Here is a 25,205-nt window from a genome sequence, read left to right as displayed (position 1 = left end):
GTATAAAGAATTTTTTTTCCTTCCAGGGCTGTTAAAATTCTAATTTTCCCAAGGAATAGTAGTTTAGCTACTGACAACATCCAAGCTAACACGAAGAGGTGCATGAGAGGATTTGAAGCCATACCTAGAGATTTGTACTATACACAACAGATTCTCAGAACGACATAAGACACATAAGCAATACTTAAAAAAATAATGATGCCGTGTGATTAATTTGGCATTATAGGAACATTCACCTTCTGCACTTCGTCTTTTCTCCTTCACATGTTCTTGAGCTGCACAGATAATCTGCCTTACCACTTCAAGAGAAGCCAGCTGAATGGAAGGTGATTCTCGGGTCAAAATTACTCGATGTAGTACATTCAACAACTCGATACCCAAGTCCTATCACAGAAAACAGGTGAGACTATATGGAAAATTACATACTTAAAAAAAAAATACCAATGTTAAATGCCATGACAAAATTCAGAGAAAGAAACAATGGTCCATAAAAAATAAAGGTGTTAGGGCAATAAAGTTATGTAACACTTGCTCCACTTTAAACCAACTCCAGGTTGGTTTTTGTCCAATCCTGTGGGAGATGGCACTATGACAAAAGATCATTTTCACACAGGTCCTAAAGTGGGAAAACAAACGAGATTTCTAAAACAAGATGAAAAACGTGGCTAAAAGTATATAAGGACTGCCATGTAGATTCCTAGATTTATATTAAAGTTTTCTGGTACTAATAAAGAATGATGGCGAAGTATGACATTAAAAGTGGATGAGTTATTAAGCACAGAATGAATATCTCTCTAAAGAATAAAATACACTGGACAAATACTATTTCATTTTCCCCTTTTCTATTGGTTACTCTGGTGGCTTTCTTTCATCTTTGAAAATAATAGTAAAACTGTCATTATGATACTTTTTTTTTTTTTTAAAAGATGTTGGGGGTAGGTGTTTATTAATTAATTTATTTATTTTTGCTGTGTTGGGTCTTCGTTTCTGTGCGAGGGCTTTCTCTAGTTGTGGCAAGCGGGGGCCACTCTTCATCACGGTGCGCAGGCCTCTCACTATCGCGGCCTCTCCCATTGCAGAGCACAGGCTCCAGACGCGCAGGCTCAGTAGTTGTGGCTCACAGGCCCAGTCGCTCCGCGGCATGTGGGATCCTCCCAGACCAGGGCTTGAACCCGCATCCCCTGCATTAGCAGGAAGACTTCCAACCACTGCGCCACCAGGGAAGCCCCTATGATACTTGTTTTAACATACAGAATAAACAAGCAGAAAAAGTTTAAAATTTATTCAAGTACAATCCAAGTCAGGCAGGAGCCTGATTAATACTTTAAACCTAATAAACGATAGTAGTAATAAGTTAAACAACTGTCTGTATAGAAAAGAAATCATACCATCCATTTTTCTTAACATCCAAGAGTCAATTTAATATACAATTCAATATACTGGTAGTACCTGATGCTAAGGGTGCCTGCCCAATACAGAGTTGCTCTTGGGAAAGCAGTTAAAGGAAGTGCCATTCTTTGTACAGTGATCCTTTTTTTTTTAGAACATCTCTATTGGAGTATAATTGCTTTACAATGGTGTGTTAGTTTCTGCTGTATCACAAAGTGAATCAGCTGTGTACAGTGATCTTTTAACCATGGTCACAACTGGGTCTGATATTAGTGTCTGACTCCACCTAGAGACTAGCCAGTCGTCTCTTAAAAAGACTTGGATAGAGAACTCAGCCAAGAGGAATACTACGTAACTGACAATAACTACGTGAACCAAGAAGAAACTCTCTCAGGGAAATGGGGTATAAGATACAGGTATATATGAAGAGCAGGGTGCACTGAAGCGGAAAGAGACAAAGACAGTATGATATAGAACCTTCCCATCATTGCAGTAAGTTCACATGAAGAGCTGCTACACGGAGTGGTTGGCTGGTGGCAGCAGAAATAAGTGCGACAGAAGCAGAGACAGAAAGGCATGACTGCTCCTGAGTCAGCATAGTTGCTGATGCCATTTCAGTTCTGAGGCCTAGCTGTGCAGTTTTTTAGTCTCCTTTTTACTTCTCCGTGTTTACTCCCTATTCACTGTAGTAACCTGGACATGTTTCTGTTCCTGTTCCTTGACATGTACAGAAGCCAAACAAGAAACAAGAAATCACCTGATCACTGCCAATTTTAGATCTGGGCCAAGGAACATCTAGAAGGGCCTGTAACGCATGTAAACAAGCAGTAATGCTTTCCATGGTTGCATCTGAACGTAAGGAACACAGAAATTCCACACTGATTCCTGTAGAAAGCAGAAAAAGAGAACGAGGCTTCTTTGAGATTCTTAGTTTATGAAGTTAAATAATTTTCTATTTTGATAAGATATACAAATAAACTTAGCAAAAAGGTAATGCAAATAAACCACAATGAATTTAAGACTAAACAATTAAGTGATAAGGCAACCTCTTAATAGTTTGTTTTTATCAACATATACACAAATAATAATCTCAATTAGGCTTGCTCACTACTGCAAAAATTACAATAAAATTGCACCAGAGAATTTAACATGTAGAGTTTCATAACTTTATTTTGACTAAAATTTATTGAGTGATTACCATGTATCAGGCATTGCACTTTAAGTATATCATTTCACTCTCACACTATCTGAGAAAGTAGGTACTATTATTACCACTCCTTTTTTTTCTTTTTTCTTTTTTTTTTTTTTTTTTAGTGGTACGCGGGCCTCTCACTGTTGTGGCCTCTCCCGTTGCGGAGCACAGGCTCCAGACGCACAGGCTCAGCGGCATGTGGGATCTTCCCGGACCGGGGCACGAACCCGTGTCCCCTGCATCGGCAGGTGGACTCTCAACCACTGCGCCACCAGGGAAGCCCTATTACCACTACTTTTAAGCACACAGAGCTTAAATAGTTTGCTAAAGGTCCATTACAATGGGGCACACCAAGAATTTGAACTGAGGTAACTGTACTGCACAGCTTATGCCCTGCCAATCTTCATTATATAAAAGTTCATTTTTATCTTTAAAAATTTTTTTATTTAAAAGAAATATTTATTTATTTGGCTGCCCTGGGTCTTCATTGCCTCATGCAGGATCTTCGTTGCAGCATGCAAACTCTTAGTTGCGGCACGTGGGACCTAGTTCCCTGACCAAACTAGGGACCGGACCCGGGCCCCCTGCATTGGGAGCACCCCCCTGCATTGGGAGCACGGAGTCTTAGCCACTGGACCACCAGGGAAGTCCTAAATGTTTGTTTTTAGAAAGCTCTCATCTCAAGGCAAGCGAAAACAAAATTTTAACATACCCAAGGAAATAAGAAATCCGGTCATGTTTGGCCTGGTAAGGAATAACAGAAGCTCTATGAACCATAAACCTTACTTAATCACTTGCCTTTATAACTCTCACATGTCACTTAAATCAATAACTTATTTATAGGTAATGATCTAATAACTTGTTTCCTCAGAACAAGGTAAGTATAAAAAATATTTATTCTGGAAACTCACTGTACCTAGAGAGATACTTCACTTTAAAAATGAAGTTCCAGGGCTTCTGTTGTGGCGCAGTGGCTGAGAGTCCGCCTGCCGATGCAGGGCACACGGGTTCGTGCCCCAATCCAGGAAGATCCCACATGCCGCGGAGCAGCTAGGCCCATGAGCCATGGCCGCTGAGCTTGTGCGTCCGGAGCCTGCACTTCTGGAGCCTGTGCTCCGCAACGGGAGAGGCCACAACAGTGAGAGGCCCACGTACCACAAACAAAAAAAAGCACGTGGAAAGAACTAGGCTTCTTTTGCAAATTTTACATACATTCAACTCGATGCTAAAGCCAGCCTGTAATGGCATTCTAGACTTAATATAATGAAATTTGCAATTTTATAAGATGTATACAAGCTTACTCACTTGTATACATCAAGGCTATCACTAATGCCTAATAAAGAATGAAGTAATAGCCACCAAGAGCTGATAGGCAGGGGGCACAATTCAAGAAAAACTCTGTAGGGTCAGAAGCTAGTAAGGTCTTTTACTGACCTAAAATAAGATGGAATCTCTCAGTGTAGACATCCTCAGGGGACTTTACTGGAGCCCCAGATGATGACCCCTGACACATGGAAGTTGGTGTTACAGGCCTTGAGAGATTAGGTGCTCCCTCATCTGGGTCAGCAACAACAAAGCCTGTGCTTGTAAGCCACAGTGCTGTAGCATGGAGGATAAACGCCCAGGAGTTGTAATAATGCGATTTTGCGTTTTCACTAGTCTCTGCTGTGTAGAAAGCACCACCTACAAAAAAGGGAAAGCAAACAGTTTCAGGAGGAATAAACGAAGAGATTAGCTCACACTACATTTTCCCTTTTATCTGTTACAAGATATAGACCATTTCCATCATCCCAAAATTTCCTTTGTGACCCTTTCCAGTCAGTCCCCTACACCTCAAGGCAACTACTTTTTTTTTTAATTTATCCATTTATTTTATTATTATTTTTTGGCTGTGTTGGGTCTTCGTTGCTGCGCAGGGTTTCTCTAGTTGTGGCGAGCTTGGGCTACTCTTCATTGCAGTGTGTGGGCTTCTCATTGCCGTGGATTCTCTTGCTGCAGAGCACGGGCTCTAGGCACACGGACTTCAGTAGTTGTGGCACGAGGGCTCAGCAGTTGTGGCTCGCAGGTTCTAGAGCACAGGCTCAGTAGTTGTGGCGCACAGGCTTATTAGTTGCTCCTCAGCATGTGGGATTTTCCCGGACCAGGGCTCAAACACGTGTCCCCTGCACTGGCAGGCAGATTCTTAACCACTGTGCCACCAGAGAAGCCCGGCAACTACTTTTTGACTTTTATCACCACAGACGTTTTGCCTGTGCTTGGACTTCACAGAAATGGAAAAATATCCAGTATGCACTTGTTTGTGACTGAGGTTTTTTAAAAAAATAAATTTATTTTATTTATTTATTTTTGGCTGCGTTGAGTCTTCATTGCTGTGCACAGGCTTTCTCTAGTTGCGGTGAGCGGGGGCTACTCTTCGTTGCAGTGCGTGGGCTTCCTCACTGCAGTGGCTTCTCTTGCTGCGGAGCATGGGCTCTAGGCACGCGGGCTCAGTAGTTGTGGCTCGCAGGCTCTAGAACGCAGGCTCAGTAGTTGCGGCACACGGGCTTAGTTGCTCTGCGGCATGTGGGATCTTCCCGGACCGGGGCTCGAACCTGTACCCCCTGCATTAGTGGATTCTTAACCACTGTGCCACCAGGGAAACCCCTTTTTTTTGATGTTGGCCATTATAAAAGCTTTTTTTCGGGACTTCCCTGGTGGTGTGGTGGTTAAGAATCTGCCTGCCAATGCAGGGGACACGGGTTCGAGCCCTAGTCCAGGAAGATCCCATATGCCGTGGAGCAACTAAGCCCGAGCGCCACAACTACTGAGCCTGTTTGCCACAACTACTGAAGCCTGCACGCCTAGAGCCCGTGCTCCAAAACAAGAGAAGCCATTGCAATGAGAAACCCACACACCGCAAGGAAGAGTAGCCCCCGCTCGCCGCAACTAGAGAAAGCCCGCACGCAGCAACCAAGACGCAACACAGCCAAATAAATAAATAAAAATAAATAAATAAGTTTAAAAAAAGTTTTTATTGAATTTGTTATAATACTGCTTCTGTATCATGTTTCAGGTTTTTTTGGCTACTAAGCATGTGGGATCTTAGCTCCCCAACCAGGGATCAAACCTGCACCCCCTGCATAGGAAGGCGAAGTCTTAACTACTGGATCACCAGGGGAAGTCCCTGTGACTAAGTTTTTGTTTAACGGTGTTTTCAGAGATTCATCCATGCTGCTACATTATCAATATTTTGTTATCAATGATTTTATTTCTCCTGAGCATACAACTGTTGGGTCACAGGGCTGATGTATCCTTACAACATTATAAGAAATTTGCAGGCTAATTCTTAACTTTTTATTTTATTATTATTATTTTTTGCAGTATGCGGGCCTCTCACTGTTGTGGCCTCTCCCGTTGTGGAGCACAGGCTCCGGACGCACAGGCTCAGCGGCCATGGCTCACGGGCCTAGCCGCTCAGTGGCATGTGGGATCTTCCCGGACCAGGGCACGAACCTGTGTCCCCTGCATCGGCAGGCGGACTCTCAACCAGTGCGCCACCAGGGAAGCCCCACTTTTTATTTTTAATCACAAAATATTTTAAAACAAATATGTGATGTGTATATGCGTGTTTAGAAGGTGAAAGACTTATAGGATCTGAAAAGAAACCAGAGTATGTGTATGCATGTATAAAATAGATACCTATTTACCTATCTCCAAGATTAACATTTTGTCTTTCTTAAATCTCTTTCTTAAAAAAACAAACAAAAAACTCCTAAAACTTTGTACACCACTAATTCTTGCCCCTCCTTTTGTAACCACTTTCCTCAAGTCACTGTGAATCACTCTCATTATGGTCTTACACTTTCACTCTAGACGTTTGTATTCATAAATAATAGATGCTGTTATTTCTTGTGTGAGTTTCCTTAAAAGCCTCATACTGTGTGTATCCTTTTTAAACTTGCTTTCCCCCCAACACTACGTTTTGATGATTTATGTGTCATTAACATTTGCTGATAAATTATGTCAATAAATCAATTTATTTCCATTTTGTTTCCATTTTTAATGCTATTGAAAGGTACAAAGTACAATAAACACTCCACATATCTCTTTGTGTATAATTCCAATTAAGATTCTAACAGAACTTGATAGGCTGACCCTAAAATTCATAGCAAAGAGTAAAAACAAATAATAGCCATTTTGGAATAACATGAAAATTAAAAGCAGCTACCAAATATCCAATCCATAAAATGCAATATTAATAACTGACTATAAAATTAGACCCCTAAGGGAATCTAAAAAAGAGTAGATATATGTATATGTATAACTGATTCACTTTGCTGTACAGCAGAAACTAACACAACATTGTAAAGCAACTATACTCCAATAAAAATTAATTTAAAAATTTTTTTAAATTAAAAAATAAAATTTGATCCCTATCCTCATTCCACACACATAAATTCTAGCTGGACTAAAGTCCAAAATGTAAAAAGCAAAACTGTAAAGCTTATATTTCTTTATGACCTTAAGTTACAAAGAAGTATTAGGCACTATACAAAAACCATAAACAACTGATTATATTACTTTTAAAAAGATAAAAGAAAGAGCAAACTACAGGCTGAGAGAAGATACCTGCAAGATATGGAATCACAAAGGAATAGTATTAAACATATGTAAAGGATTAATAAGTCAGTAAGAAAATGTCAAATAGTAGAAAATGGGCAAAGATTATGACTAGGTGATTTATGGAAAAAGAAACTTAAACGTCCCATAAACCAATGAAAAAAGATTCCCAATCTAGGAAATAAACCAATGAAACTCTTTCATACTCATCAGATTGACAAAAATTATTAACAATGATAACATATAATGATGGGAAGATGTAGAAAAACAGAAGCATGTTGCTGTTTGTAATGTATGTTGTTTGTATGCAATGTATGTTGCACATACATTGTTGTAACCACTTTGGAGAGCGATTTGGCAGTGTCTTGTGAGGTAAGACGAGCATGCCTTATGACTTAGAGATTCAACTTCAGGGTCTCCACCCTGAAGCAACTCTCCCGTGCTTATTCTATGAATGAAAATTATTCTGGGAAAATGTTTCAGATAAACATTACCTGCTAACGGAGAAATTTTGAAAATACACGTTATTGACTGTCATTCTAGGGATTATGTAAATATTTTCCCCCCTTACCTTCAACAGGAAGCTGGGAGGCAAATTCTGAAGGCAAAGTTAGGAGAGCAAAATCCTGAAGCGCAGCAAGCCAGAGCCTACTTAATGTGCCAAGATCTGCGTGGACTAAGTCAAGCAGCCCGTCTGATGAAATCGACCCGTTTCCGACACTCTCTTCTGAACAGGTAGTCTTCAAAGGTTGTTTGTGGTTTTTATGTCTTTCTACAGCAATTATGTAGACCTGTATAAAGGTTACTTTATAAATAGGAAAATCTCGTACCCACTGAAAAGGTGTTAACAATATTTTTATCTTGCTGAAGAGGCAGACTTACCTTGAGCCTGCCTCCTGGACTTAAAATGCATTGTGATACCAAGAAGGTATACATATGTAACCACACATACAAAACTAGGGTAGAAAGATCCAAAAGCATTATCTTCAGTGAGATATATTAGGGATAATAAACATTTGACAAATATGCTACCACCTTGCAGTTTACAACCATGACAGCTATAATTAAATGATCATGGTACTCTTTTTTACTAAGCCTAGACATGGCCTTGTAATCCATTTCAAAATATGGCTACAGGCAGCCATCTCTGAATTGAAATAAGCTGAATATCTTCTTTCAATGTTACCACTAAATTACTATAAAAAGTTTAACTATATAGATTTAACATGGACTGCAGAATGTTAAAGTATTCAACATTGTACATAATGTGTACTATCTCTTTATCCATAACTCCAAAATCCAAAAAGCTCTGAAAAATCTAAGTTTGTCGGCAAATCAATCTGGTGGCAAAACACAAAAAAATTTATGTGAAGCTATTTATACAATGTGAATATTCAAACATTTCACACAGATATATTTAAGTGTTTGATTACAGATTCTATTGTATTGTCCCAGACATCCTAGATGAATACATGAAATATGCATCCAAATTTTAAATCCCAAATATATCTGGCTCCAAGGATTTCAGATAATTATGGACCTCAATTACATGGAACTTGTTGGCTAGTCATTACTTTCACTAAGGAGAGAATAGGAGAAAGTAATGGCTTAAGCAAGAGTATAGAGTTTCAAATTATTACAAAGAACACTATATAAGCACAGAGTAATTTACAAAATAGGTTACAGAAGTTATAGAATCTCTGTCTGCTCTATTAAAAGCATATGTTTAAAGCATTTAGAGTTGACTGTTAAAGATCATTAGATCCAACTTATTAAATCTAGGCAGAACTACTTCCTGAGATTTGTCAACACTAAATAATGACAAAAATAGACACTTTACAATCTTCTGATTTTAATTAGCCCCACTGAAGGAAACCCTTACTTATATGTTGGTTAATTCTCTCAGTTGCAATCTGAGACTATATACTTCATTAAAGTGATACATGAACCAAGACTGGCCAAGTCTGGTAACTGCTGAAGCTGGATGACGGGTATATATGAGTTCACTGTACTATTCTGTGTAAACATTTCCATCGTAAATTTTAAAATTATATAGCTTTCTTCCTGATTAGAAAAGTAAATAAAGAAGAGTTAAGCACTTCCCTCTAAGATTTCTCTAATCTTAGGAAATAAACCAACTTAATATTCAAGTCACTTTATGAAAGAGCACTAAAAAATATTAACATATGTGTTACAGAGTTGATAGAATAGATGAGCAAACCCACATTTCCAATAATTCAGGTTTCAATAAAAGTTGATTTCCACTGGCTATTAATGTCTCTCATGACTGCCCCTGCTTAAAGCAGCAGATAACAGACAACAGAGGGCACTTTAGAATCCTTGGCCAAAATATCAATTAGCATATAAATACACTTCATATTGAAAGTCTTCTGTCAAACTTAAACATAGACTTATTTGTGTTTTAAATAGCTAACTTCAGTTTATGGCCTAAGATGTTTATTAACAACTTCCAAAATTCTACAAGTACTAACCTCTGCCCAGGCTTTTAGCACAGCTAAGATCTCCATGGTAGAAGCACTTTCATTATATAAGTGACTTAGAGCTTCTTTTCCAACCTGAATTTTTGTTAATGATGCAACAAGCAACTGATGAACTCTTCGGAGATCATTAAGGTCACTTACAACTCCACTTGCTATCCAGGCACTGCAAACCTAGTTTTTTAAGAAAATCAAAGGTTATATTTAAAAATTATAAACACCCCCTTTGTGAGTTCAGCAAAACTCACCCATATCTCAGGAATCTGGTCATTGAAATCATCTTGCTATCAAGAAACCCCAAGGGATACTGGTGATAATGATAGTCAAAGCCAGCATTTCAAAAGGGAATGAAGTCTTAAGGTTGAAGAAAGGAAACTGTGCTAATAAGTATATAAATCAGAGTTTCAGATGTTATTAACATAGTGAAATTAAGCCATGAAAGGCATCACTTTCATAAATGTTTGGATTAACATCTGAATTATATCTCCAATCTTGACTATCTCATCTTATTATTATTTTAAAAACAGCGATTAATTGCATGGTTAATTATTTTATCTTTCTTGAAAGATAAATTACCTACCATTTAAACCTCAATGAAGATTTTGATTCTTTTGAAGATATTTTTAGTTTTAAAAACAAAACATCATTAATAATTCTCCAATTCAAAAAGTTTACTCAATTATCAGAGGTTATCTATAAAGGTTTTCCTGGGTGTCACCATATTTCTCTTTTACTACAGAAAATTTATTTTTCTTTTATATTTATTTAGTGTGCATCTCATTTCACAAAAGATTTCAAGTGGCTTACAGCGAGAACACATATAATAAAAACGATGATAAATTAGACCCAGGACAACACACTTCTATGAATATTTGAAGGCTCTCAAACATTTCCTAAATACAAATGAATTTAGAAATTTGAAAATACTGAGTAAAATTATAATTAATTTAATTCACATCAGTTCTGCTTTTAATTATTTCAGGCCATTCAGGTCTGGATATTGAATGTCTGACAACCACACCAAGAAAAGCAACTATTTAAAACTGTATATTATATGGCTCTCAGCTATATGAAAAAAAGCTCAACCTCACTTGAAATACAAATCTAAACTATCCTGAGATACCCTTTTTACTCCATCATATACACAAAAATCTAAGTTTGACAACTCACAATGCTGCTGAGACTTTGGGGAAATAGGCACTTACATACAGTGCTGGTAGGAGTTTAAATTGGTAAACTCCTGTAATATACTCTCGAACCCAGCAATTCAATTTTAGGGAATTTATCTCACAGATATGCTTAGACCCAGTGAAATGACCTATGCAGAAAGAAGGTCATTCACTGCAGCAGTATCCATAATAGCAAAAGACGAAAAAACCCATATTTCCATCACTAAGGAGCTGGTGACATACCCATATATTGGATTACCATGCAGTTATAAGAAAGAAAAAGTTCTCTAAACTTAAAAAGTAAAGGAAAAGGGGCAACTGAGATTAATGGTTAGACAACTATAACGTAGAACCTTGGTATCAAATACTAACTGGAGAGCTGCTTCCTAAGAGAGGGTTTTTCTTAAAATTTATCTTTTTAACCATTTACCTGACATGCTTTGGCAGTGACATCAGGTGGCGTCTCTGAGGTGAAGGCTGGTCTAAGTGCCGCTCCTACCTGGCAAGACATTACAGGCTCATTCAAGCATCAAAAAGTAAGATAGCACAAACTTTTTCTCATTTTAATGTTATTTTAAAATTAGTTTTTTTTAAAATTAGTTATTTATCATATGTATTATGAACATCTTTTGTTTTTGCCTGCCCTGCATATCTTCCCATTTTTAGCTAAGTGCATCCAAGTTTTCCTTTGGGGAACTCTCTCTCTCCACAACTCTCAGCCCATGTTGTTGCTATGGAGTTGTGAGCACTGTCTGGCTCCAGGGACCCACACTGGGATAATGAAAGCTCTCCTGAGGACATTTGCTAGGAGTACTAGGAAAGAAGCTCTCTCTTTAAAAGACTCTGGAAGCTAAGAGAGCCATCTTGATACCACTTGGAGAGGGCAAACTTGAGAATAAAGCCAGTGCAGAAGAAAGCAGAGCCAACTACGGTTCCTGAAAACAATTTTCCTTTTCTCCTTAAGTGAGTGGTAATTTTATTTCTATCATTTGCAATTTTAAGAGCATTAAAAATATAACAGGGGCTTCCCTGGCAGCGCAGTGGTTGAGAATCTGCCTGCCAATGCAGGGGACATGGGTTCGAGCCCTGGTCTGGGAGGATCCCACATGCTGCGGAGCAACTGGGCCCATGAGCCACAACTGCTGAGCCTGTGCAGCTGGAGCCTGTGCTCCGCAACAAGAGAGGCCACAATGGTGAGAGGCTCGCGCACCACAATGAAGAGTGGCCCCCGCTTGCTGCAACTAGAGAAAGCCCTCGCACAGAAACAAAGACCCAACACAGCCAAAAATAAACATACAAATAAATTAATTAATAATAAATATACATATATAACAGAGCTCCCTTTAAGTAAGCTGTATTATAATATTTTAGTCTAATGTGATTAGTTGTATCTAACTCCTGTCCCTTCCTTTTGCTCTTTCCCTAAACACACATTGGCATTACCAGCTGGGAAGATGTGATGGAGCCTGCTAACCAACTGGTGAACTGCTCTGGATTCCCTAACTGCCAGCCATCAGAAGCTGCCTTTGAATCATGAGAGGTATCCTTGGATGAATGCTACTGAAGGATTACATGTGATGTGTGTGATACAATATGTGATGATTTTGTTATCTTCCTTGTTCCTCCTAGGCTGCTTAATGCACCAGTCAAAAAAACACCAGTTAAAAAGCTTACAGAGGGCTTCCCTGGTGGCGCAGTGGTTGAGAGTCCGCCTGCCGATGCAGGGGACACGGGTTCGTGCCCCGGTCCGGGAAGATCCTACATGCCGTGGAGCAACTAAGCCTGTGCGCCACAACTACTGAGCCTGTGCTCTAGAGCCCATGCGCCACAACTAATGAAGCCTGTGCGCTCTAGGGCCAGCGTGCTGCAACTACTGAAGCCCGCGTGCCTAGAGCCCGTGCTCCGCAACAAGAGAAGCCACTGCAATGAGAAGCCTGTGCACTGCAACAAAGAGTAGCCCCTGCTCGCAAAAACCAGAGAAAGCTCACGCACAGCAATGAAGACACAACGCAGCCAAAAATAAATAAAATTAAAAAAAAAAAGAGCAGTGCCTATTCCACAGGGTTATTGTTAAAGATTAACTTAGTAAATGAATGTTAATTTTTAAAAAAAGCCCTTTATTCCCCCAAAATTACCAAAAAGGTTTTAATTATGAAAATTAACCTTTAGTGTTATAAAAGACCTGTTTTATGTATTATTTTGCTTTTACATGAAGATTTCTTCTTTAAACATATACTGATTATACTGGTGATATATTAGCAGAGATACATACTCATTTACGTATTAAAAGGTGACATGCCAATTAGTTTCACAGACTTTTAATAATAATAAAATTCTCTAGCAGAAAGAGCTTACGTTGGCTTGATACTGTTCCAGAATCACATGACCTGGAAACTCTGGTTCTGGAATAGTTGCAAATCGCCGAATAACAACTAACAGTGTTTCAAGGCCAGAAAGACGGAGCTGATCACTGTGATCTGTGGCAGCCATAAAAGCCATGCGAATTAAGTCAGCAAGATGTAGCACCAAAAAGTCATCTGCAATATTAAAAAAAATCTTATTAAGAAAAAGAATACACTGGAACTAAGATTTACGTTAAGTGATAATTTTTCCTCCTTTTAATTTCATTATCTAGACTTTCTTTTAAGTACTTCTGATTTGATTTACATTTTACTTTAAACTGGCTTTACTGCACCAGTGCAAATACTCACATACAAACAACTATCCCTACATAATATACTATACATATATACATATATATATATATATACATATATACATATATACATATATAATATAATATACATAATATACAATGTAATTATGCAGCTATTCAAAAACAAAGGCAGAATTAGCATCCTTTAAAAGAGTACTAATAGTACCTTCAGTAAAAATTTTGTTCAGACTTTCTGATAAAAGTACATTAGAAGGTACTTAGGAGACTGGGTTTTGATGAATTAGGCAGTAATTTAATCATCCTCTTTACATCAAGTTGAGGCTAAAAGACTTAATGTCCCTTTAAAAAAAGTTTTATGTGGTTCTTTATGTGGACTACATTACCTTACTTTTTTGCATGTCCTGCCACACACACAAATGATGGGAGCATAAAAATATTTCTAGCTGTGAAATTATAAATGATAATTCCTTTCACGCCTACAACATATTCTTTGGTATAATAATTCTACTGGGGAGAGACATAAGACAGTCATTTAACACTGTTCCAACAATAAAATGTTTACAGGTACAACTAACCTTTACCTAAAAAATATGTGAGACTAATTCAAAGAAGTATACTAGTTATAGGTCACACTGAAGAAACCAACTCATCTTAGTAAGTGCTAATTAGTTTTAATTGGGAGCACAGGAGTCAGTAAGCACGTATATCAAAATAGTGCTCATCACAAATAAGAGACTCAATAAATGCTTGCTTGAAAAACAATTAAAATAGAAATACTTAATTCATACTCTCTGACTGACCATAACATCTTGCCTTATGATTCTTCTGTCAGGTAAAGAATATTTCCAAGGCACTGAGACATGAGCATTGAGTCTTTGAACATATGTGCTTAAGTGATTTTAAAAAATTAGACATTAAACCATAACCCACACGCATTTAGGTAAAAATAATAAAACTGAACAATAAAAGGTCAAAATGGTCTTACAACTCAGTTTACTTTACATTGAGATAGACTTAAATATTTTCTAGGTAATATCCTTGAAACCAAAATAATCTATGAGCAAAACTGCTCTAAGTTACAATTCAGAAAATAAAATTTAGAAAATAAAATTTGGCAACTAGCTAATGTACATACTACTTTCCAAGAACATGACTATTCTCTATAAACTTAATATATCACATATGTCCACTAAACAAAAGTGAATGCGAATTTAAGAAGTTTAATCATTAAAAATGTATTTGAACATTAAAAGTATACTATAGGCAGACAGCATTTCAATGTATATCATTTGGTCTTTTCATTATTATGCCACTTACTTCTTGAATCCCTTTTTTTCATTTCTTGTGCTAAAGCGATGTCAAAATGTGCACTGTGTGCATTCTCACACTGGTTAATTATCCTGCAGACACATTCAGCAGCAAAGACTCTTGTAGCCCATCGCGGATTGGTAAAAGGATGAGGTCTGCCATCATTTCTGATGGTCAGAACTGAAGCATCATCCCCTTTATCTCCTTCCTCTTCTTGCATTGTATCCACACAAGTTACAGTTGTAAAATCTTTTATCAAGGGAGAATACACATAATCACAATCAGTTGGAAGATATATTTATAAAGGGACACAATGACTTCAAGTACAGACTAGAATTACTGTTGATCAAAATGACTACTAGTAACAGTGGTATCTAAAGAAATGCTAAAAAGAACTATTCTTAAAAAATGACAAAGTTGTTAAATTATATTTAAAGTGAAAACTGAACATGATACTAGAATAATTATCAGTCCCCTGTATGTAGATGGATATGCTTAAGGAAGCTCAGAATTCCCTAGTAGGGAGTGTGGTGGATAGAACTAGAGATGTTGTTTTAACACTGGGGCCTTGAATGAATTTAAGAAGGTTCCTGAACCCACTAAAAATGTCCAAAAATGTTTTTTTCAGTACAGACCCATTGCTGTAATTACAGTCTCAAATTGTCCTGATGGCCAGAGCCATTAAGTAGTAAATTATTTCCCCTTAATATTATACTAACTGCTAACTTAACTGTTTAACTCGACTTAAATTGGAACTTATGCTATAAAACAAACCAACTTGTTTTCCTTAAATTATCTTGTATGTCAACATTTTTTGAGTGTGATACAATAGATAGCAATGATGTTACAAATAAAGTTAAGGTGAACTCCTGTCTTAAAACTGAGAAGCAAACAGAGACTGAAATGTGGGTTTTCCTAATAAAAAGGGATAGAGGCAAACTACAAAGGATAAAGAATAAATGGTGAAATAAAATTGAGCTATTAAAAATTTTAAAAAATTTTTTTTAAATTTTCTGGTAAGATACCAGAAAAGTATAATCAACCTATCTATGCACATATATTTTTTTATTTTGAAGAAGTCCTTCTAAGTTCTTAAGTAGTGGGGATAGAGGAGAACATTGAAGAAGGAAAACATGTAGAGCATAATGGTTGAAAGAGCAGGTATAAATCACTGGAAGAGTACCAAGAAGAACAGAGGTAGACAGAGAAGACTAGTTTTAAAAATGACAAAAATTTTATGGTACCTTTCTTCCTTTCACATAACTTAACTCAGAGACCAAAGTGACATTAAATTATAAGGCTTAAGTAACTGAGTTGAGAGCTACTGAAATATTATGAAAAGTTAAGATTTTAAAGTCATGTAGGCTAAGGTTTGAATACATCTGTGTGTGTCTTTGGGAAAATTACTTAACCTTTCCAAGTCTTGTTTTCTCTCGTGTAAAATGGAATAATACTGCCTACTCATAGGATGGTTAAAGGATTAAATCATATAAAATATGTACAATACCTGGAACAGAATTGGTTTATATCCTCTTTCTTCCTCATTTATTTTCTTAGTCCAGGATATAAAGTTTAAAGACTCTAACACACTTTCTCACTAATAATTATCTTGTACTAACAAAGACATTAGAGAAACAACACTATTAATATATTTAAATTAACATTATTAAGAGTAGAGAAACTGGCTTGCTCAAAATGTCATAACTCTTGGTGAGTTTTCTATTAAGTTGATTTGAGGCAACACCTCAAATATTTCTCATATGTATGAAAATAAATGATGGGGCTGCTGTAAGTTAGGCTATCCCTTTTATAGCATAAATAACAATTCTAATTTTTAGTTTGTTTTTCACAGGAAAGTCATATAAGACAATTATAAGAAAAAAAAAAAGTAGGCTTTTAAGTGTTGGACTAGAATCTCCATTAAAAAAAAACAACAAGCAATTATAACCCAAGTATCCAGATTGATAAACTGTCACTAGCAAACAATTTTAGATAATGCTCTTACTTTTAATTTTATTATGTTGGCTGGTAATCACCAATACTTACCAGCTGATGCAGCAAGTACATCTTTACAAAGCTTTAACCAAAAGGAGAGTTTATCCACTGCCATAGATGTGAGCATATGGTTTAATGTCTCTTTGATATCATGGCATAATCTCCCATCTGTCTCTTTGTCAAGTAAGGTCAATAAGGCCCCTTCAAGGCCTACTTCTCTGATGTTAGCATCTGACAAGAAGAAAATCGATGATCTAAGTAATACAGAAAACAAAACTGCCATATGAGAAGCACACACATTCAGTAGTTATTAAAATTATTACATGCAAATATATTCTAAAGAACTAGTCCAAATATTGCACCTCAACCTACTGAGGTCTATTTTAGTTCACAATTCAAGTTTGGTAATTATTCACAACACTGCAAAGTTATTTTTTATGCAATGTCATTGAAAGATAAATCTTTATTAAGAGTTAACTAATATGTTTTCCTTAAATTAGGTAAACATTTAAACCCAATTAGCATTCTAATACTTATAAAAATACTTTCTAATACTTTATAAAAAATACTTTCTAATACTTATATTAAAAAAAACCCAATACTTATGAAAATTTATACAATGTTTCTTGGTATGATTATTTTATCTTTTCTTTAAAGTTAATTCAAATAAATAATCATAATTAAGTTTTACGTATTCTGGTACAAAAGCTTTACATTTATTAACAGAGTAAAACTCAGACAGAAAACAACTATTGTATGGAGAACAGTGTTTAATTACTGCAACTAAACTACAGTGGATCTAAAGAAGACTACTGAATTAATATAAATTACTACACAATATTCTCACTGCAAAGTAATAAATCATCTCAAAAAAGAAATAAAAACCTTGATCTAGTGTCTATTTCCTCTAATTCTGAAAATGTCAAAAGAACGTATACATTTTCTCTTGAAGATTTAACTCATTTGGCAATTATGAAAGCATTTAGTTCTAAAGATTATGCTACTATTTTAAAAGAGGAGTTATCTTTTAAAGATCAGAAGGAGGAGGTAGGAATGTTTCTGATTAGGAGTCGGAACAGCCCAATGTAATGTGTGAGTCATGACTGGATCATAAATTTGGATGGGGGTGAGAGGGGTAGGAAAGAGTATTATAAAGGACTATAATGGGAAATTTGTGCGAGGACTGTACATTCTAGGAAGCTACTAAATTAATGTTGATTTTACTAGGTATGGAAATAACGTGGTCATGTAGGAGAATGTCCTTGAAAAATGCAAATAAGTATTTAGGGGTGAACCATCATGATGCCTGCAACCTGCTTTCAGATGGTTTGGCACGAGGTTTGTGTGCGTGTGTATATATACTGAGAGATATATAAAATGAGTATCGTAAAGATAGTAGGTGAATCTATGTGTTCACTGCACATTTCTTTCAACTTTTCCATGGGTTTGAAAAATTACAAAACTTTTAAAAAGGAATATGAGTTCTTCACTATAAATTTTTCTTTTATTTTTGGCTGTGTTGGGTCTTCATTGCTGAGCATGGGCTTTCTCTAGTTGCAGTGGCTTCTCTTGCTGCGGCGCACGGGCTCTCTGCACGCAGGCCTCAGTAACTGTGGCATGCAGGCTCAGTAGTTGTGGCTTTCAGGCTCTAGAGCACAGGCTCAGTAGTTGTGGCTCATGGGCTTAGCTGCTCTGCAGCATGTGGGATCTTCCCGGACCAGGGCAGGCGGGTTCTTAACCACTGTGCCACCAGGGAAGCCCCTTTACTATAATTTTAATCACACAGCTAATTCAATAATTATGTACCAGTACAGTTACATAATAAAATCCTAAAGCAACAAATACAGATAATTCCAGTGGTGAATATAAGTTAAAGGTCATTTTGGGGAGAATATCACACATTAACCATGTTCTGCAACCTGTCTGATGACTATAACAGTTCAGCAATGCTGATAAGCTCAAGTCAGAGCAAAGGTTTTAATATAATAAAAAAACTAATTTAAAGAGCACAGCATGACAGTATAATACATTATAGATCTGAGAGCTTTAGATATTGGAAAGGTTTATGAAGTCTGAGACCTAAAAGTGTGACAGCACTTGGGAAACTATATACTTTTAAAGTGTAAGATATTACCATTACTATTTTTATAGGCTGTTTGAATTTATATGCATGTTTGAGTTATTCACATAATTTTTAAATGAAGAGACATACTTAAAACAAATCTTACTGGCCAAGAAATCCTTTAATTCAGCTCTAAAATATAGAAAGGGTATAAAAATCCTTTAACTTGAAGCAGATTCATCTATGAGAAATTTTACTGAATGAGATTTAGGGGGAAGACAGGCGTATATGATAAAATGACTTCAGCGCTAAATCCAGTTTCAATCCATTATTGTAAAAAAACTCGTTTGAAACCAATGGCTCTCAAACTTCAGTACCATTATCATTATTGTAGAAAAATAAGTAAGAGATTGCTGGGCTCTACTGCCAGATTTCTGGCTTAGCAGATTTAGGATGGGGTCCAATAATCTGCATTTCTAACAAGTTCCAAGGTGAGGTGGATGTCGCTGCTGTAGGGGGCCTAAGATGGAGAACCATTATCTAAACCAGTAACATCACTGGGTGGAATGATAATCATTGTTAGCAATTATCACTTGTAGCAGGTTTAAGACATTATATACTAACTTCTAAATTTTGTTTTAAAAACTCATGTTTATATGGAAGATTTAAGATTAAAACAGTCATCTGAGCTGGAGATAATACTGATAAAAAGAACTACCTGGAGTCAACTCTTCTCTGCTATCCTTAGCAAGCATAACAGCGTGTTCTGAAACTTCAGCTGCTTCTCTCTGAACAAGCTGACGTAAACAAGCCAGTACTGCTCGTCTCAGTAACAAATAGGGACTACAAAGATTCACCTGAAAAACACCATTTGGGAAGTAAAAGAGCTGAAATTCTTGGTGGCATTCAATACATCTAACAGATATTCACTGGACCCCTCCTGATTGTGTCCAGCCCAGTGATGGGCTGGACACAATTTACTAAATACACAGAAACTTCAACTATCCTAGCACATATTTTTTATTATATAACTTAGAAACAGCTTAAGGAGTAATACATGTATTTATTAGGCAATATTCATAAACAAATCCAAGCAAAAGCCTCCTGACAATGTTAGAAGACATAAAATTTATATGAGTAAAACAGTTTTGAGAGACAAAAGAGATACAATGGAGAAAGAATTTATTTGCAGCTTATATATATGTGCTCATGGAACTATAATGTTTTATGAATCTCTAAGTAGAAGTTTATACAAATCCATATAAGCACTGTAGCATACTGGTTAAAATGGAGGCTCTGGAGTCAAACTGTCTGAGTCCTAGATCCATGACTTACTAGCTGTGTGACCTTGGGCAAGCTATTTAACCTCTCTGTGTCTCAGTTTCCTCATTTGTTATATGGAGATAACACTACCCCCATCTCACAGGGCTGTTGTGAAGTCAACACAAAGAAACATGCAAAAGTGCTTAGCACAGTACCTGGCAAATAGTAAGCACTCGATAAATGTTAGTTATTATTAATGCAGCGTCTATCAGTAGTAGTTTATTCAGATGTCATACATAGTAAGTAAATGCATTTTCAAATAAAGGCAGAAAGAGTCTTACTCAGAAAACATATTCACCGAAAATGCTCTCTAGAAACAACATTATAGATAGCAATTTTTATACATGTATATCTACTTATATATGAATATACATATATGTACATAGATATGTAAATGTCTTAGCAATAGAGAATATTTCTGCTCAGAATGATAGGCTCAATACATATTTTTACTGAGAAGTATTTAAACCATGTAAATCTCAATAGGTTGTGTCTACCTAGGGTAAATGATACAATTGGTGATATACCTTAAATGAGCAATTAAAACAAGTCAAAGGTTTCTGGATACCAATTGTTAATGATTTCATAAGTAGAATAAAGCCTAGAGATTTTGAAATTTATTTTGTCCTAACTATGAAAATAACGACCAGTTTGGTGTGGCTTATGACAATAAATGTTCTTATAATAGTGATTTTTCTGAGCAAAATTTTAGAAATAATGGCATAATTCATATATGTGCCTTTAGATCTGGTTTATGCGTCAAAGACAGGACTGAAGTAGGTGAGTCTGTTGAAAAGACCAGAGGCAAAATTCTGAGGAAAACAGTACGTAGTGGCAGCTGGTTTGTGATATATGATACATGCAAAGAGAGCTAAATCCTTAATTTTATCAGAAGATAAAAGGCAAGAAAAGTTTGTGAATATATTAGCAGTGAAACATACAGATGAGAACTGCTTTATAAATATGTTCTATTATACCCTCAAGCTATATCATGAACTCAGAAGTGGAAAGACAGGAATGCCATTCACAAAGTCTCAAGGTCATGTCATTCTAGTCATGTTTAAGAACTCTGCTGTTAGAAACTAGTATACAGGATAACAGAGAAGTTAAAATGTAAACGATTAGGTTAATTCATGCCCAAGATTACGGCTATATTTAACAACAATGACAAAAAAGCACTCAAGACAATTTTAAAGAAAAGTTAATAAATCTATTAGTTACTTTAACTGGAGTTTTACAAGCATATAATACAAGGCAGGTGCAGCGTTTATTCAGGCTGGTCAAACAATCTTTTACAAAAAGCATGCTCAAAAGTACTCTTTACTTGTTTGGTAGGAAAAATATTAAAAGGCCGTCACACAAAGCAAAATGGGACGCTTAATATTTCCATGTCATTCTCCAGCATTTATATTGGGAAGAGGAATAGAGTGGATTAAGGCAAACAAATCAAGCAAGCAAAATACAGAAATTAAACCAAACTGTAATTACAATTCCTTTCTGAAATGAATACATTAAATCAAAATGATGCAAAATTAAGTGCAAGGAGTGAGTGCACCAGCTGGAGAAGGTTAGGGAGGATTTGTTTACATGGGTATTAAATAAACACCATGTAACATGCTATACACACTGGACTTTGCATTAATGGTTAGCTTAAACAAAGAGATGCAGAGGAAAACAAGAACATCTACAACCAAAAAAAAAAAAAACACAACACAAAGAAACAGCACTGCAAACCTCAAAAAAAGTTAGGAATCGAGGGTCAGGGACCTACCAACACAGAATTATCCAACAAGATCTCCTGCACAAAAAACAAATGACAGACTGGTCATGACAAAACCAAAAGATAAATACTAGGATGACTTTGACAACAGTCAGCTAAGCATTAAAATGTAAATGTTAATAGAGCTATCATTCAAACTGGCTTAGCTTCAGCTTTAAAAAATATGCCATAAATACTTCATTTTCCAACTTAACATATGAGTTGAGGTAAGATTTTAAAAACAGTCAACTCAAGATGTAAAGATATAAAAAAATACAATAATTTCAAAATGCACATTTGTGTAATTAGGTTTTCCTTTGGAATCTTTCATTAAGCCTCAGTAACAAAACCAGAACAAGTAGACATGAGTGTGAAAGGAGTGATCTGGATTACATTCACATGAACAGGTGTCCAGCAAGGGACCAAGTTAATGGTTTACCTCATCACAAGTTAATTATAGATTTCTTACTCTTGGAAGCCAAGTTTTAAAACTGTGAGTAGTCAGAATTGCGAGTGTAGCTAACGCCAGATTCAGAATGGAAGTTAAATAGCATGCAGTTAGAAGAAAACCCTTTGCAGTAAGATTCCTTCCTAATGATTAAATGTATTCTGAATACTCAGGGAATTTCAGTTAATATGAAAACACTTCATGCTAAATAAGTTCTATGTAGAAAAGAAACCTGATCATAAAGTTGTTAATAGGAAAGCAAACGCATCTTTTTTTAATAAATTTATTTATTTTATTTATTTATTTTTGGCTGCGTTGGGTCTTCGTTGCTGCCCGCAGCCTTTCTCTAGTTATTGCAAGTGGGGGCTACTCTTCCCTGTGGTGCGCGGGCTTCTCATTGTGATGGCTTCTCTTGTTGTGGAGCACAGGCTCTAGGTGCGCGGGCTTCAGCAGTTGTAGCACAAGGGCTCAATAGTTGTGGCTTGCGGGCTCTAGAGCACAGGCTCAGTAGTTGTACCACACGGGCCTAGTTGCTCCACAGCATGTGGGATCTTCCAGGACCAGGGCTTAAACCTATGTCCCCTGCATTGGCAGGTGGATTCTCAACCACTGTGCCACCTCAGGGAAGCCCCAATTTTCTTACTACAGGGCATACTTTAAAATACAATAATAAATTTAGAATAAAAGCTTTACTAATCAAAATATTAAAGATACAAAATTAACACAAGTTTTGCTAACACAAAATTGCTAGTGATAGCAATTTCTGAATTTAATTTCTGTATAAGAAAAATCATTTTATAGCTTAAGTATTATGAGTAACATGAAGAAGACCTGTAATTGTTACTTCTGATTTTCTCAGTTGCTCTGAATGTACCTAAAAAAAAGATCTGAGAACAGTCTCTATTCTTCTTTGTATGTAACCTTCTCAGTCTGGTAAAAGAAAAGACTACCGAATTTGATCAGATCTAATTCACAATGAATTAGTAGTTAGTCTTGCTTTTTATTTCTCAATAAACTTTACTTAATAAATGAATTCATGTATCAGTTAAAGAAGAAATTTTAAAAGGGTATTAATGGAAATTTTCTACTATGTTCAAGAAGAAAAAATGGCAGTATTGTTTTTATTTATTTATTTAGGCTATGTTTTGTCTTCGTTGCTATGCACGGGCTTTCTCTCTAGTTGTGGCGAGCGGGGTCTACTCTTCATCGCGGTGCATGAGCTTCTCATTGCAGTGGCTTCTCTTGTTGCAGTGCACGGGCTCTAGGCGTGTGGGCTTCAGTAGTGTGGCATGCAGGCTCAGTAGTTGTGGCTTGCAGGCTCTACAGCGCAGGCTCAGTAGTTGTGACGCACGGGCTTAGCTGCTCCGTGGCATGTGGGATCTTCTCGGACCAGGGCTCGAACCCATGTCCCCTGCATTAGCAGGCGGATTCTTAACCAGTGCGCCACCAGGGAAGTCCCAGTGTTGTTATATTTAAACGGAGAGTAGAAACTTAGATCAACTTGCAGAGTAGTGGGTATTTTTCAGTAATTGGTATTGGCAATTGTTCTTCAAATATAAAGAGTAATATTCCTGGGGAAAAGTTGCTGAATGATAAAGGTAAAATTCTTTTCCAGTAAGTGCTGTTTTCTCTAATACATGTTTAACCCAGATAGAAAACAAAGTTTCTATCAGAAAAGTCAGTCATGTCCTCTCTTTAAGAGTCTTACATAATTATGACTATGAAAATCAATATGGAGATAAATACAATTCTATGTTTAAGTTACATGTTAAGAAAATAAAAACAATTACAATTTACTGAGTGGGTATTAAGTGCCGAGGACAAGTGCATTTATAGGTGGCATCTTGTGTAATCCTCATGTTTTACAAACACGATAACTGAGGCTGGAGGAGGTTATGGGACGTCCCTAAGGCCACATAACTAGGAGGGAGCACAGCTAAGAGGGTCCATAACTACAAAGTCAATATGAAATAATGAAACGAGGACTGGACAAGGAGTTCAGAAACCTGGATTCTAGGCTTAGAGCTACTACTACCTAGGTATGTTACCTTGGGCAAAATATTTCACTTTTTGGTCTTTAGTTTATATTTTTATTTAGAAGGTTGGTTTTACTGATTTTTGAGGTTCTTTCAAGGCATGAAATGCATATTTTGTCTTTAGCTTGAAAATGAAAGGTCTGTCTAAAGTAATGATTCTCAACTCTCATGTTACTAAGGGGAGTGTGCTGTGAACATTACAGGGCCAGAAAAAGTTGAAAAGCAACGGTGTCAAGTTTTTTGGGGTTTTTAAAAATTTTATTTATTTATTTATTTTTGGCTGCATTGGGTCTTCGTTGCTGCGTGCGGGCTTTCTCTAGTTGCGGCGAGTGGGGGCTACTCTTCGTTGCGGTGCATGGGCTTCTCATGGCAGTGGCTTTTCTTATTGCAGACCACAGGCTCTAGGTGCATGGGCTTTAGTAGTTGTGGCACATGGGCTCAGTAGTTATGGCTCGCAGGCTCTAGAGCGCAGGCTCAGTACTTGTGGCGCATGGGCTTAGTTGCTCCACAACATGTGGGATCTTCCCAAACCAGGGCTCAAACCCGTGTCCCCTGCATTGGCAGGCGGATTCTTAACCACTGCGCCACCAGGGAAGTCCCCGGTGTCAAGTTTTAACTCCAAGTGTAACTCAACCTTTTCAGGTAAGTCCAGATAGAAACTGGTGACGCTCACGGTAAATCTTAAAACCACTGATGATTACGAACCATCTCATCAGAACTTTTTTACTGATCACCTTCACCTTTCTATAT

At 36.8% G+C, this 25,205-nt stretch overlaps 1 protein-coding gene across 6 annotated transcripts in view; it reads right to left on the bottom strand.

Annotated features, from left to right (window-relative positions):
- HEATR5A (HEAT repeat containing 5A) overlaps positions 1-25,205 on the bottom strand; it is a 112,873-nt gene that overhangs the window by 12,094 nt on the left and 75,574 nt on the right. For 5 of the 6 annotated variants that reach the window (XM_082853318.1, XM_082853317.1, XM_082853319.1 and 2 more), the window contains 10 exons: positions 19,608-19,746; positions 16,879-17,058; positions 14,842-15,081; positions 13,203-13,384; positions 11,278-11,346; positions 9,673-9,852; positions 7,752-7,971; positions 4,016-4,264; positions 2,147-2,274; positions 237-384 (listed from right to left, as the gene is read on the bottom strand). In XM_082853318.1, coding sequence (XP_082709444.1) covers positions 237-384; positions 2,147-2,274; positions 4,016-4,264; positions 7,752-7,971; positions 9,673-9,852; positions 11,278-11,346; positions 13,203-13,384; positions 14,842-15,081; positions 16,879-17,058; positions 19,608-19,746 — 1,735 coding nt within the window. The remainder of the gene's footprint in view (positions 1-236; positions 385-2,146; positions 2,275-4,015; positions 4,265-7,751; positions 7,972-9,672; positions 9,853-11,277; positions 11,347-13,202; positions 13,385-14,841; positions 15,082-16,878; positions 17,059-19,607; positions 19,747-25,205) is intronic. The other variant, XM_082853322.1, reaches the window with a different exon arrangement.

This window comes from Leucopleurus acutus (assembly GCF_964270905.1).
Source record: "Leucopleurus acutus genome assembly, chromosome: 1".
NCBI classification, from domain to species: domain Eukaryota; kingdom Metazoa; phylum Chordata; class Mammalia; order Artiodactyla; family Delphinidae; genus Leucopleurus; species Leucopleurus acutus.
The sequence above is the reverse complement of the archived record's forward strand: the minus strand, read 5'-3'. Positions and strand labels throughout refer to the sequence as shown.